Source organism: Mauremys reevesii, linkage group 7 (genome assembly GCF_016161935.1).
Source record: "Mauremys reevesii isolate NIE-2019 linkage group 7, ASM1616193v1, whole genome shotgun sequence".
NCBI classification, from domain to species: Eukaryota; Metazoa; Chordata; order Testudines; family Geoemydidae; genus Mauremys; species Mauremys reevesii.
This window is the reverse complement of record NC_052629.1, coordinates 117610793-117626184: the sequence shown is the minus strand read 5'-3', so window position 1 is coordinate 117626184 and position 15392 is coordinate 117610793. Positions and strand designations below refer to the sequence as shown.

The window sequence follows — 15392 nt, the reverse complement described above, 5'->3', positions numbered from 1 at the left end:
AGGTGTAAGCCCTGTAGAATTCCCCTTCACACATAGGCAGGTCTCTGATTTCCCAATGCCGCTATTTATGTCCACAATGCATAGGAGGCCCTGTCACTCAGCCCTACACCCATAGTGCAGCATATAAGAGTCTATAACTCACTCCTACAGTCATAACAATGGAGAGCATAGGCTGATGAAAGCTGGAGCTTCCTCTGAAATTCATATGTGACTTTTCTATACAGCCTTGAGAGATCACCACCAAGCTCTGAAAGATTCACCCTCCTGAGTCCCAACAGGGACTGAACAATCTGTGTTCACTGCACTTTGAACTACAGCCTCACGGAGCAAGAGACCAGCTTTCAAAACGGACTCTTGCTTATTTATTGCAGAGAAATAATCATACAGCCATCTGTCCAGCACATCTTATTTATGTAGTTTATATGTATTTTTGTTTTAGTTTTTGTCTTTTTTTTTTAAATTAGGGGAAGTGTGAAGATGGTATCAATTATAGAAAAGCTGGTTTGGGCATGTGAAAAGAAGACTGGAAGAATATATGGGAAAGGGTATTAACTTAGAAGTAGGAAAGTAAGAGAAGTGTTGGAAAATAACTAGATGGATGGATGTCATACAAAAGGATCTGATTAGCTTTGGAGTTTCTGAAGCACTGCTTCAAGACAGACAGGAATGAAGAAGGACTTGAAGAGCCAACCCCATATAGATGGCAACAAAGAGTCCTGTGGCACCTTATATACTAACAAATGTATTGGAGCATAAGCTTTTGTGGGTGAATGCCCACTTCGTCAGACGCATGGACCCCATATAGATGTGACTAAGGCTAGAAGAAGAAATGTATTTTTTGTCTTATCAGTGTTATCTGTAATTGGCTTTCTGCCTGAACAGAGGCTGGCACAGACAATCTGATAAACACTAATGGACTGAGTAACAACAAATATAAGTAGTCCCATTGTATCCAAAGGAGCTGCTCATGTGTGTCAAATTACTTATTCCTATTAGTTGTTGTGATATTGATGTCTAGGTATAGGGAGGTTTCTGTGAGGTTAAATGGAATGGGGTATGATAGGATGTTTATGCAGTTCACCTCCCTCCATTAGAATTTAGGGCGATGAACTGAAGTTTTCCATTCCTTTCATCCCAAAGCAAAAAGCAGAGGGAACGATATGGTCCAAAGACTGCAAACACAACATATGTGGAAAGTAATCTCAAAGACTACTGAGCAACATTGTAGAATCCCCTTTGACAACTACATCCTGCCAGGTAGAAGCACACACAGATCATTGATATATTTAAAATAAGAATTAGTGAACACCCTCTACACACTGTAGGCATCATTTTTGTTGAAACCAGGGCTAAAGTGAGGCCTGATCCAACTCCCATTAAAGTCAATGGAAGTGGGATTAGGCTCAAAAAGAACAAGATAACTGGATAAATGGAATCAACCTTTGCTGATGTACTGATGGCTGGAACTAGCCATCACCATTACCTGAGTCGCATTGAATTCAAGTCCATTTCTGCAACATGAATAGTTTAGAATTCATGAAGTGATTTCAATTAAAACAGCATGTTAATTTCAGTTTTGATGGTTACAGCTTATTGAACAAAGGGAACAAACAAGCTTTTGGCAGTGGCCTGTATGTGCTATAAAACATCAAATGCATTGGTGTAAAATATTTTATGAAAAATAAGAATTTCACAGCTTATGCTAATTTGAGTGCACGTTTGCTTTATATGTATTCATCTGACACTTTGTAAAAATTTCATGTCAATTAAAAATATGTATATTTTTAAACTAATGCTCCTCCCTCCCCGTTTTCAGTAAGTACAGTAATGTACAAAATAATCCCTAGCCTCTTAATCATCTGACCTGACTGTAGATTTCTCCTGGGTTTGATGAGCAGTTAAAGGCCTGCAACAATTCTCCAATAGGCTCATTAATGTGATTTTATTAAATGATTGAGCTTCTCCGCCCCTGGCGAAATTCGCCCGGCTGCTACAATCTCATCCACTGAACGGCAGGCACATTGGGGTTAACTTTAAAGGCAGTTTTGCAACAATAACAACAACAAATAGACCCCAAGGGGAAGAATCCTTGTTGCAAATGTGGCATTTAAAATACCGCTCCCGTGTGCTTGCCACATCGCGTCTCGGTCACGTTGCCACCGCCACCCACCCGCTACAACCCACAGGGGAGGAAGTGGAGGGAAGAAGCAGGAAAATAACCCCCTCCTGCCGCTGCTTGGCCGGGCCGGCGCGGGGTCGCTGCCCGCCCAGCTGAGCCAGCCGGCGGCGCTGATTCGCTGCCGGGAGCTCTTGAACCCTGCCCAGCTGACGCGCCGCGCCGCGGCGCACGGAGCCGGAGGGGGAGAGCGATGGATGTGCAAGTCGCACCCCGGAGAGCCTGGGACGACTTCTTCCCCGGCTTCGAGCGCTTCGCCTGGCCGGATTTCAAAGACGTTTCCAAATGGAACAACAGGGTGGTCAGCAACCTGCTCTATTACCAGACCAATTACCTGCTGCTGGCGGCCGTGGTCATCTCCATCGTGGGGTGAGTCTGCCTCTCTCCTGCGCAGGGTGGGGGGTCGGTAGCAAAAGGGGCGCCCCTCCTTCCCCTGTCTGCGCTGCCGGGAGGGGAAGCTCAGGGTTTGGTCCAGGGCTGCCCTGGGGGGCAATTTGCCCTGGGCCCCACAGGGACCCCCCCCCCCACGAGAATATAGTCTTTTATAGTATTGCAACTTTTTTTTAATGGAAGGGTCCCCCAAAATTGCTTTGCCCCAGGCCGCCTGAATTCTCTGGGCTGCCCTGGTTTGGTCTCCTGCACCTGCGACTTGCAAGGGCTGGGTTCAGCTGGGTCCTAGGGATTAGCGAGGCAACTTTTCCCTGGGCTGTTGGGTGGAGCGGACACGGTTCTAAAGTGGGATTTAGGATCAGGACATTGATGGCTGTGTCAATGTGTCACCCACCCATGCAGCGCTTTCAGCTCTGTTCTTTTACAGTGGAGGCTGCACAGTTATCAGGGCCGCAGCACAAGTCTCAGCAGTTGTTCTTCTTCTGGCTGGGAAAGCATTATCTAAATTGTATCCGTTAGGCCTACAGCTGCATGGCAGCCTAGGCTAAACGGACTGTGCAAGAACTTGGCTGTATTAAGGGAGGCAGCAAACATACTTGGTTTCTGAATTTAAACCAGAAGCGTTGGTTCTGTTCATCTGATATAGTTGGCACAAAAACAGAAGGGTGTGACTCAGTGGAAGGTTTGCTGGTGTAGCTTCCTTTCGAAAGCACAGTTGTGTAGTAGGAGTCCTAAAACAGCTCCTCCCTCCCCTCCCCCCAGTCTCCCTCTTTCTCGGTTTGCTGTTGCTTGCCTGTGTGTGTGTGTGTATATATGTATGTGTGTGTGCGCTTGTTTTGGAGACCTATAGTTTTAAACTAAACAGCCAATCAAAAAATTTAAAGTCTTGCTCGGTCTTAAAAAACAACACTGAGTTTATGAACTGGATGCTGTCGCTCTCTTCATAACTCTGCTTTTCTTGTTAAAAATAAAACCACTTCCTCTGCAGTGATGTGCTTTCTGCTTAAAGGTTTACCAGCCATAGGGCAGAATCAGGCAAGTTGGGATTTAGAAAGTGAAAGGGGTGCGTGGTTGGGGTGTGTGTGTGTGTGGTTTTTTTTTTTCCATAAACTGCAAGGGACCAATTTTGTTCAGTCATGGTGTTGTGTCTGTTGTGCCTGAGGTCAGGACAGGGCTCCAGGTCTGTTGAGGGGGAGCAGGATCAGTCCCTGAAGCAGTCAGTGCTGTAAGTTCAATGATAAGAGCAGGATTGTTTTGCACATGGGGTCTCATTTGGGTATTGGTGTACTCTGAGCACAACTGCACTATGGAGCCTGTCTGCTCCTGGACAAAGTATTGTACCCCTTTCTAATGGGCATCTGGTGTGGCTCCCTCTAGAGTATTGCTGTAAGATTTGAGTTAAGGTGTCTTAGAAGCAGATGCAGAAAGAAGTGGTAATGGGGGTGGGGACCTCTTAATCTACCAACCAAATCATTTGCAATTATCATCTCCAGGCAGGTAAAGTAGTAACACTTATCTGAATCCAGAGCACTTAAATAGTGAATTGGGGGTGGTAAGGATCATGTGTTTTGTCTGAATCAGGTCTGTCTTTAAGCCTATGAGCCAGGGCACCACCTTGTTGTAACGATGTCAGATAGTTCATTTAAAACATTAAACCAGAATGAAAACTTGCTAAAGCAAAGAACTTGCATCCAGTCAGACTCCTTGAGGCCCTTAACACGTATGGCCTAATCTGAAGCCTCCTGAAAGTCAACACCACACTTTTTCAATTGGCATCAATTAACTTTGAGAGGTGAAGTAGTCTTCATAAGTGGGTGATATTTTTACTTTGCCTACTAGCTATGGAACTGGCAGCATGGAATAGAATATCTTTTTCTTCTACCTGTTCTAAGCTTGAAGGCTGCTGGTAACTGGGAGTATAGGGGTGTTGTATGGTCAAGTGATTTAGAACATGGAACTAGTAGGCAGGACTCCTGGGTTGTTTTCCCAGCTCTGTCACCTTGAGCAAGCTACTTCGTGCTTCTTTAAACACACAAGTTGCACTGGCTTACTTCACTCTACCCTTAACTGTCAACATTCTTGCATAGCTAGAATAGACAAGTAGTTTTAGTTTAGACTAGTGCAACGTCTCACTGTTAGGTAAATCAGTGCAACTTTGTGTGTTGGCCAGGTGTTAGTTCTTCTCTACCTCAGGTTGCTAATGTTCAGTTCTGAAAGGCAGAAAACCCATTAGTCATAATGTACTTTTCAGCCAAGGGTCTCAAAAGCACTATAAACTGTTGTTGCCACCACAGCTTGAACCTGTTTGGTCGTCTCAATCATTTCCCTACAGATCTACAGTACTCAAATCCTCAGTCTAGAACAGTGGCTCTCCAAAGTTTTGTACTGGGGCCACCTTTCACATAGCAAGTCTCTGAGTGCGTTTTCTCCCCTCCCCCCTATAAATTAAAAACACTTTTTTTATATATATATTTAACACCATTATAAATGCTGGAGGCAAAGCAGGGTTTGGGGTGGAGATTGATGGCTCGTGACCCCCCCTGAGGGGTCCCGACCCCCAGTTTGAGAACCCTTGTTCTAGAATAAGGATTATCTACCTGTAACTGGAGCGGGGGGAGAGGAATATTACTCATTTTCCAGCTGCATGTATGTGTTGAATCTGCCAATAAAAACCCCAGCAGGCATGGTGCACAGATCCATAACATTAACTGTTCTGATATTTAGTTTTCAAAAATAATTCCTGAAGTGACAACACCAGGATAAGGCACATCTGGAGTCTGAGATCTTCTTGCTCCTGAGTTATGCGCCATACTGTGTGAAGACTTTGCATCCTAGGAGTGCTGATCCTGCTGCCATTGAATGGAATAGCAAAACTCGTTTATTTTAGCGAAGATCTAGTTCTAATGGAAAAACAAAAGTCCATGCTTCTGGGTGTGCATTGCATAAAGCTGCCCTTTTTAATGTGGGACAGATTGTGGCTGACCTCACCAATTCAATTCAAATACTGAGTGTGCTGAGCAGGAAAACTAAAGAAAGCTCTGCTGATAAATCATAGACTTAGTCATTTGTCTAAATTCTCCATGCTTAACTGTTCACTGGGCAGCAATCCAGTGCTGTATCATGCCTCTATGTCTTCTAGAAAACCCCGTTGAAGATGAGGTTTAACTTGCACAAGAGCTTTTATAAGGCTGCAGTGACAGGATTCTGCAAAAGGACCATTGCAGTGTGCAAAATTCTTACACTCAACAGGGCTAAATTTGCCCCATGGTCAACTCCTGTTTTAGAGTAGCCTAACTAATCTCATTCAAGCTGGGTGTGTCTGTAACCCTGGGCTGTGTGTTTCTATACTCTATGCTGGAATAGTTTGGTGGTGGGGTAGTGGTGATGTTAGGCAACATGATCAGCATTTCTTAGGAATTGTGTCTTATACATTGCTAGTAAAACCATAAAAACCCTCTCTTTTTTTTATGGTTGTAAATTGAGTCTGACAATAAGATGGAAACTCATTGGACTTCCAACCTGAAGTGGAAACAATGAGGAGTCCTTAGAGACTAACACATTTATTTGGGCATATAAGCCAAGCCCGAAGATACAACCACATTTGCTCCAATTCCTCAGATGGAGACAAACACCTACAGGATCTCTATCAAGTGTTCTTAAAACTACAGTACCCATCTGGGGAAGTGAGGAAACCGATTGACAGAGCTAGAAGGGTACCCAGAAGTCACCTACTACAGGACAGACCCAACAAAGAAAGTAACAGACCACCACTAGCCATCACCTACAGCCTCCAACTAAAACTTCTCCAGCGGATCATCAGGGATCTATAACCTATCATAGAGGACAATCCCTCACTGGCAGACCTTGGGAGACAGGCCAGTCCTGGCTTACAGACAGCCCCACTACCTGAAGCAAGTACTCCCCAGCAACTACACACCACACAACAGAAACACTAAGCCAGGAACCAATCCCTGCAACGAACCCTGTTGCCAACTCTGTCCACATATCTATTCAAGGGACACCATTGTAGGACCTAACCACATCAGCCACACCATAAGGGGCTCGTTCACCTGCACATCTACCAGTGTGATATGTCATGTGCCAGCAATGCCCCTCTGCCACGTACATTGGCCAAACCCAACAGTGTCTATGCAAAAGAATAAATGGTCACAAATCAGACATTAAGAATTGTAACATTCAAAAACCAGCAGGAGAGCACTAGGGTGACCAGACAGCAAATGTGAAAAATCAGGAATGGGGAGGGTAATAGGCTCCTATGTAAGAAAAAGACCCCGAAATCAGGACTGTCCCTACAAAATCAGGACATCTGTCACCCTAGAGAGCAGTTCAATCTCCCTGGACACTCAATAACAGACTTAAAAGTGGCCATTCTTCAACAAAAAAACTTCAAACACAGACTTCAACGAGAAACTGCAGAACTGGAATTAATTTGCAAACTTGACACCATCAAATTAGGCCTGAATAAAGACTGGGAGTGGCTGGCTCACTACAAAAAATAATTTCCCCTCTAATATTCACTCCTTCTTGTCAACTGTTGGGAACGCACCACATTCACCCTGATTGAATTGGCCTTGTTAGCACTGATTCCCCAACTTGGTAAGGCAACTCCCATCTTTTCATGTGCTGTATATTTATACTGTCCTACTTTATTTTTCACTCCATGCATCTGATGAAGTGAGTTTTAGCCCACGAAAGCTTATGCCCAAATACATTTGTTAGTCTCTAAGGTGCCACAAGGACGCCTCATTGTTTTTGCTGATACAGACTAACACGGCTACCACTCTGAAACCTCAAGTGATGAGTACAGGATACCTCTACCTGGGATAAGGAGCTGCATCTATTGGATCCCTTATGCTGGGCACACTGTAAAATTGAAATATTACCTCTGTATAGCTTCCCCCTAGTTTAATAGAGAACCATCATATGGTACAGTACCATCTGAACACTAATCTTATCCCATAAAAGCTATTGGGGTGGGGGGGGTCCCAGACGGCAAAGTATAAAGGCCACTAAGTAATCAGTCTATTATGTGCACACTTCCTGTGTGATATCTAAAAAGGAAAATCCAGGGATCAACATGTCTATAACAACACTGCATTTAAAAAAAAAAAAAAAAATCATGTGTGAGTCCCCCAGGACTAAGTAGAAAACTGTGAATCCAGAAACTAGAAGCTAACATTTCTTGGCTATTATAGTTGCTTACGTATACAATAAAAGTGCCAGTGGGAATGAATCAGTGCTGCTCTGTGTTAAAACACATTGTATACAGTAACTTGATTTTTCAAGGCTGGGCTTACACAGCAACATAGCTCCATATTAAGAATCTGTCTCCCACTGAATCCTTGTAGCTATTCCAAGTTATTCAATATCTGATTAGGGCTCCAAAATCAATAGGAATTGGGTGCTTAACTGTTCTTTGTGCCTTTGTTATTAATTTGTATTTCAGCAGGAGCCTCTGGGCCCCACTGTTTTAGGTGCTGTACAAACAGAGCCAAAAAAAAAAACCCTAAAGATCTAAAAATATCTTCTTAAACATTCAACTTTAGATCTGTCCTATCATGAAGATTGTACAGTATTAGTTTTTATTCTGATCAGAGTAATAGAAATATAGGGCTGGGAAGGGACCTCAAAGAGGTCGTTTCTTCCATCCCTGTGCGCGGAGGCAGGACCAAATATACCTAGACCGGGGTAGGCAACCTATGGCACACATGCCAAAGGTGGCACGCGAGCTGATTTTTCAGTGGCACTCTCGCTGCCTGGGTCCTGGCCACCAGACTGGCGAGCTCTGCATTTTAATTTAATTTTAAATGAAGCTTCTTAAATGTTTTTAAAACCCGATTTACTTTACATACAACAATAGTTTAGTTATCGGTGTTAGACATCTAGAAAGAGACTGTCTTAAAAATGTTAAAATGTATTACTGGCATGCAAAACCTTAAATTAGAGTGAATAAATGAAGACTCAGCACACCACTTCTGAACGGTTGCCGACCCCTGACCTAGACCATCCCTGCATCCTAATGGGGGACTCCCACTCTGGCAGGAGAATGAAATCTTGCCTAATGGGTTTCTATGCCTTAGTGATGCTGCCTTAGTAAAAGTCAAATCACTGTGTATTCCGTTAAACTTGCACAGTATTTTGGAACACTTAAATTTTAGCTACTAGAGCCTTCACACCATGTAAAAATTGTTATAAAATTTGGTAGTGTAAAATGAGCTGGGGATCCCAGAGCCCCTCATCTGCTGTGTAAGTCAACAGCTGTCTGTTCTGTTGTAGCTGTGTGGGTCCCAGGATATTAGACAAGGTGGGTAAGGTAATATCTTTTAGTTGACCAGCTTCTGTTTGTGTGTGTGAGACAAGTTTTCCAGCTACATAGAGCTCTTAGTACACTTCCCAGATCTGAAGAAGTGTCATAGCTAAATACAAGATCAAACAGCACATACTTTAGCATAAGAAGTTAGAATATTTGTTTTCATCTTAGTACATATCCCAAATTCCCAGATCCAACAAAGAGCTTTATGTAGCTTGAAAACATGTCTTGCTCACCAACAGAAGCTGGTCCAAGAAAAGATATTCCCTCACCCACCTTATCTCTCTGTTCTGATATGGCTTAGTAGTCTGCTTACCTGCAGCCTCACATTGTGATTTTTTTTGTTTTTAACCTGCATTCTCCTCTTCTCTTCTCCCCCCTCCCTGGTCCTTTTGATTCTTTTCTTCTTCCATTAGCTTACTGCACAGTCATTATCAATTGACAAAACCGCTTTACTCTCCCCCCATCATGTTAGCTGATCGATATAGTTGGAATAATTCCCTATGCAAGAAGATCACTCCAAAGCAGCAAAATGCCACTTTATTTTTAATAGCTTGGAGGATTTGGGCTTAAAAAAAACCCCACACAACTGGAAGGATAAAAACAGTGAGGGTGAGCAGCACTTCCATTTTGTTTCTTTAAAAAATACATCCATATTCAATCCGGTTAGCCTCCTACATGACAAAGCAAAATTTGGGAAGCATCTAAGGGAATGGTGAGTAGTGGCACTAGCAGAGGGATATTGGAAGCTGGTCTCCTGGTTTCTATTCCTAGATGGTGCTTCAGTAGCTGTTTCATGTATGTGAAGCTCTTTGAGATCTCAGGATGCTAGTGGTGTCTGAAATGTTAAATAGACTTAGTTCACCCAGTAGTAACACATCTGTGGTAACTCATAAGGGTTGGAAATGTTATCCCTATTATGCTTGCTTATAGGGTTTCCAACTTTCTACGTGCACAAAACCAAAAACCTCTGAGGGACCGCCCCCTGCTTACTCCATCCCCCACTTGCTCTCCCCATCCTCCCTCACTTGCTCATTTTCACTGGGCTAGCTTGTGGGGGTTGGGTGCAGGAAGGGGTGAGGGCTCTGGCTGGGGATGAGGGATTTCGGGTGCAGGAAGGGGGTCCAGACTGGGGGGTGGAGCCCAGGGGTTCAGAGTATGTGAGGGGGTCCAGGCTGAGGCAGAGGGTTGGGGTGTGGGTGCGGGGTACAGGCTCTGGGCAGGGGCTGTGGGTTCTGGGGTGGGGCTAGAAATGAGGCATTTATGGTGCAGGAGGGGGCTGTGGGCTGGGGCAGAGGGTTGGGGGGGAGACGTGGGGATGGGGCCAGGGATGAGGGATTTGGGGTGCAGGAGAGTGCTCCAGACTGGGACTGAGGGAGTCAGAGGGCAGGAGGGAGATCAGGGCTGGGGCAGGGGGTTGGTGTGGGGGGGGCACAGCGTCAGGGATGCAGGCTCTGGGCAGCACTTACCTCAAGCAGCCGCATGCTGCCCCAGCCTCAGGCGCCACCCCTGCAGCTCCCATTCCTGGCCAATGGGAGCTGCAGAGCCAGTGCTTGGGGCGGGGGCAGCGCATGGAGACCCCCTAGCTGCCCCTACACCTAAGGAGCCAGAGGGGTACATGCCGCTGCTTCGGGGAGCCACGGCAGGCCGGGCACCTGCTGTGCTGCCAACTGGACTTTTAAGGGCGAGCTGCCAGGGTCCCTTTTCGACCGGGTGTTCCGGTCGGACACCTGGCAATCCCACTTGCTTAAATGTACAGCACTAAATTCTACCATCAGTTTAACCTATGCAAACTGTACTGGCTTCAGTGAGATCGCATAGATGTAACTGAGGGCAGAATTTGAATTTGTGCTCTCTTGAAATAACTCATGCCTGCTCATGTACTGGAATGTGGGCGCGGGGGAACAGAGGCATAACTTTCTTGGGCCTCTAGAGAAAGGGTGCATATCTTTTCTATGTATTCCCTCTAAATGATGATATTGTGTTGAGGGTGAGCCTAGTCACAGTCACAAGGCAGTTAGCAAAAAGCTCTGCTACATAATAAGAAACAAAGGTTCTGCCAGTGTTTTAGTAGAGACTTTCCTGAAGTAAGATCATGTGCAAAGCAAAACAAGCTGACAGGTGTGACAGCTGCTAAATAAAGCACAGGGTCAACCTAGCTCTGTTCTTAAAGCATCCCTACTTTAAAAGCTTGACACAGTACCACCTCTTGAACTGTCCTCTGCCTAGACTAGGGTAAGAAACCTATGGCACGCATGCCAAAGACGGCACATGAGCTGATTTTCAGTGGCACACTCACTGCCCGGGTCCTGGCCACCGGTCCGGGGGGCTCTGCATTTTAATTTAATTTTAAATGAAGCTTCTTAAACATTTTAAAAACCTTATTTACTTTACATACAACAATAGTTTAGTTATATATTATAGACTTATAGAAAGAGACCTTCTAAAAACGTTAAAATGTGTTACTGGCACACGAAACCTTAAATTAGAGTGAATGAATGAAGACTCGGCACAGCACTTCTGAAAGGTTGCCGACCCCTGGCCTAGACTCATGTAAAAGAGCAAACTCACTGGAGCACTGTCTGCCATCATTAATTTACAAATGGTGCTGGTGCTAACCCACTGGGGGCCATTAGCAGGAATATCTCTTCTCCCCCCCCCTCCCACACACATATTAATAATTAATAGCGGGCCCTAAGCAATTGCTTAGTCTGCCTATGCCTAGTGCCAGCTCTTCTTACAAAAGGACTATTTGAGTTCTTAGCTGCTGGAAAAACTAGCCAGCTGGGCTATCCCCTCTCTGTGCAACTGATCACCTTCACTTTTTTGTATGTTGATTTACACCCTTGACCAGGCCATTATGGAAAATATGCTACCAAGATGAGAGGTAGCATGGTATGTCTCTAAAATATAAACAGACATTGGATTGTGTGTGTGTGTGTGTAGTCTTAGGAAAACCTAACCTGTAGCCTGTGATAACTGCAAGCCATCTGTCTTAGAATTCAGATTTCAACAACTCAGTACCTCCTCTTAACATCATCTCGCTGGTCAGATGTGTCTTCTGCCCAGCTACTTACAATTCCTCCAAACACCACTGTAACTACAGATTTTCAGCCTATAGGTTTGGATTTACTCCTTCTCTCTGATGGCATTTATTTCTTGTGAGCATGATTCTGTTGTAGCACTGCGGGAGCAGGAAGGAGTACTGCATAATGCAAATAGATTTCAGTGATGATGTTACGGGGAAAATGGCATAACACAACATCCAAATTGAATTCAACAGTGTTGAGGAATCTGAACCACATGGCTCACAACACGAATATTCATGTTCTTTGGACAGCACTACTACTAATCTGCCTTTATGTGGCTCTGAATGATCTCATTTGATACTTATTACACTCACTGCTTCTTTGTACTCTTTGCAATTCATCCCACTTCAGAAAGCATGTACTTCAGATTAACTCTTTCCTCAGAAAAGCTGTCTTGTGGGATCACTTGCAGCTGAGGAAGTTCAGCTTTAAAAAACATGTAAAGTAGAGATTTGGTATGAACTACCTGTCAATAGGGAGAAAAATATTCTTCCATTAATGTTCTTGGGTGGAAGTGATTTATACAAACCCCCAACTTCTAAAGTGGAAAAATAAATAAAAGCTTCTGAATGTTGAAGTAGAATATATCAACTTTCCTACAAATGTTTAACTGGGGACAAGGCTCTACCTCCTGCACTCAAATCTAGTGACCGGCTACTGGCAAACTATTAAACAGAGCAGGTCATTTCTCATAGAAGTTAACGAGGCTAATCCTCCTGGTGGAGGGGGAAATGAGGTGTATTTAGACTTCAAAAAAATATATACTAGCATTACTAGTATAGTCTGATCAGAAATCCTGCTGCAGCAGAGCACAGATTTAAAATAACTTCTGCCTGGAGTAATGCTGGTCACTTTTTCCAGCCTGGAAGCTTAAGAGACTGTTTTAAACTAAATATAGTCTGTGGCTGACTGCAAGACAAATGACTCAAATATTGCAAACAGGCCTGCCCTATCAGAGTTCCTGTGTGCCATGCTGGAGCTCAGACATGAATAACAGGAGCAGGTGGGTAGCTAACTTGGGTTTTTATTTTCAGCCCAGTTGTCCCATCCTTGTTGGGACAGCTGATCTACAGAGGAAACTGGAGATGAGTTGTTTCAAACAAAAGTGATTAGTTTTCCCCTTTCCTACAGAACCCTTTGTCAGAGTAGTGGATACAAATACTGCCAGTGTAACTAGATAATGTGTATGAAATGGCTCTTTGTTTTTGTTGGCTGTTAAGGACAGACTATAAATGCTACCATATGCTACAGCAGTTGTCCAACAGGATGCACCAAGCTTACTGCTGATGTAAGTGTGGGCAGGTCACTTAGCTTTAGTGTTGCATCTGGTTATGTCTGAGATGAACGATGGCCTGAAATACTGGAATTGCTGTAGTAGAGATAAACCCCATTTGACAGTGGCAAATCAGGATCATCTTGGTCATACAAACAGAACTGTTCTTAACTATGGGCTTAAAACAATGAAAAGGAAGTATTCCTTCACACACTGCACAGTCAACCTGTAGAACTCATTCCCAGGGGACGTTGTGAAGGCCAAAAGTATAAATGGCTCAGAAAAAGAATTAAGCTTATGGAGGACAGGTCCATCAACTCTGTCCTAGACCCTAGTTCCTTCTGACCCTGAGAGACACCTACCTGCAGTTTGCACCTGTCATGCTGATGAAAGTAATTGCCCTACATAGGGATACAGACTGTCCTGATTTGGGGGTTTGAGTTTGATTATCTCTGCATCTCTTCTCTCTTACATTTACTATATCTGAAGATTTAGAATACAAATAGAAGTCAAAGTACCATTCTGCATAATATAGTCGGGGGAGGGGGAATAGAAATGAAACATCCTGGCCTGAACCTTATCTGAAGCTCAAGGCAGTACAGTGGGTAATCACTAGCATTATCACCTCCTGAAGACTAGGTTAGATCCTGTTTTAAGCCACAAATGGAGAAGACAAGTCCCAGCAAGCACTAGGCCATCACACCATCTGGCATTACTGTCATATGCTGCTCAGGAAAGGCCCAGGAGTGAAATGGGTGGTGGCGTTTAGATGTGCTGACAGTGATTCCTGTCAGGACTCTTTAGCCACATGTGAGTTCCTTGCTTTCATGAGTACTGAACTCCTCCAAAAACTAGGGCAGGGGAGAATAGTGTGTGTAAATACACACAAGAACAATACGAATTCAGTGCATCACTTACCAATGGCTTATGGTCTCTGCATGACAACTTGTGGCTAACAAAGCACGACATGTGAATGTCAGAAGCTGGCTGATAAGGGTTTTGAGGACTGAAGCATAAGCCTTGTCAACGGTCTCCATCTTCCTACTCGTGTAATAGTGAGACACTCAAACTGAATGCGTAACTCGTATGTTCTAAAATGAAGATGTTGCTCAAACACTTTTTTCCCTCACTTTCTCCCCAGATTTCTGAGCCCACTGAACATGATCCTTGGTGGCACTGTAGTAGTGCTGGTGTTCACAGGTTTTGTGTGGGCATCACACAACAAAGACATCCTTCGCAAGTTCAAGAAGCAGTACCCAACTGCGTTTGTGGTAGCCATCCTGCTGTCTAGTTACTTCTTGATATCCTATTTTGGAGGTGTCATGGTATTCATATTTGGGATAACATTTCCTCTACTGTGTAAGTATAGCTTTTCTCCCCTCTTCCCATGACTAGAACTAAAAGCTCAAGTCTATTCACTCTGAATTAATGCTTGGCTTCACTTAATATAAGAAATTTGAGGTTTTAAAAATTGTCCCAAAACACATTTCTACAATTGACTTTCAAGGCTGCTAGCAAGTGAAACTTGGAGGAATCTATAGTTTTCCTTTTAAGAACAATAAACTATATTGGAGGTAGGACATATACATACTTGATTTCTTAAGCAGACCATATCAGTACATACGTGTTAGACTTCCAGCTTCCTACTTTTGGATGTCAGCTCACTTACAGAGTCAAAGTGCCAGATGAGGAGCATTAAAAAACTAGGTATTAAATGGGGGCATGTCAGTTAACAAACATGTATTTCTGTTCTTAGTGATATTTATCCATGCGTCTCTGAGGCTTCGGAGCATAAAGAACAAACTGGAGAATAAAATGGAAGGAATAGGTTTGAAGAAGACCCCCATGGGCATAGTACTTGATGCCCTTGAACAGCAGGAAGAGAACATCAACAAACTGGCTGATTACATCGCTAAAGTGAAGGAATAAGGGGCACATAATATGGCATTCTTATCTGTTGCAGGAATTTAGTTGCTATTTACTCTTGTCAAAGCTTGCTTTCAATTTGTCTGAGATGCACGTACTGTACAGATTGACAATGGCAAGATACAGGTACACAAAGTTATTCAGGGCTCCTCTAAGACTGGGGAGGAGAGAGGCACCTTTCTATAATGTCTTGTTTTCTGGCAGGGA

The 15392-nt window shown here is 43.9% G+C and overlaps 1 protein-coding gene across 1 annotated transcript; it reads left to right on the top strand.

Moving 5' to 3' along the window:
• The first annotated feature begins 2321 nt into the window (after nucleotides 1-2321).
• On the top strand, nucleotides 2322-15308 carry ARL6IP5 (ADP ribosylation factor like GTPase 6 interacting protein 5). Its single transcript, XM_039481140.1, has 3 exons — nucleotides 2322-2545; nucleotides 14401-14618; nucleotides 15016-15308. Exons 1-3 carry the CDS (start codon nucleotides 2370-2372, stop codon nucleotides 15186-15188), a joined length of 567 nt encoding a protein of 188 aa, XP_039337074.1. The 5' UTR covers nucleotides 2322-2369; the 3' UTR covers nucleotides 15189-15308.
• Nucleotides 15309-15392: the final 84 nt, after the last annotated feature.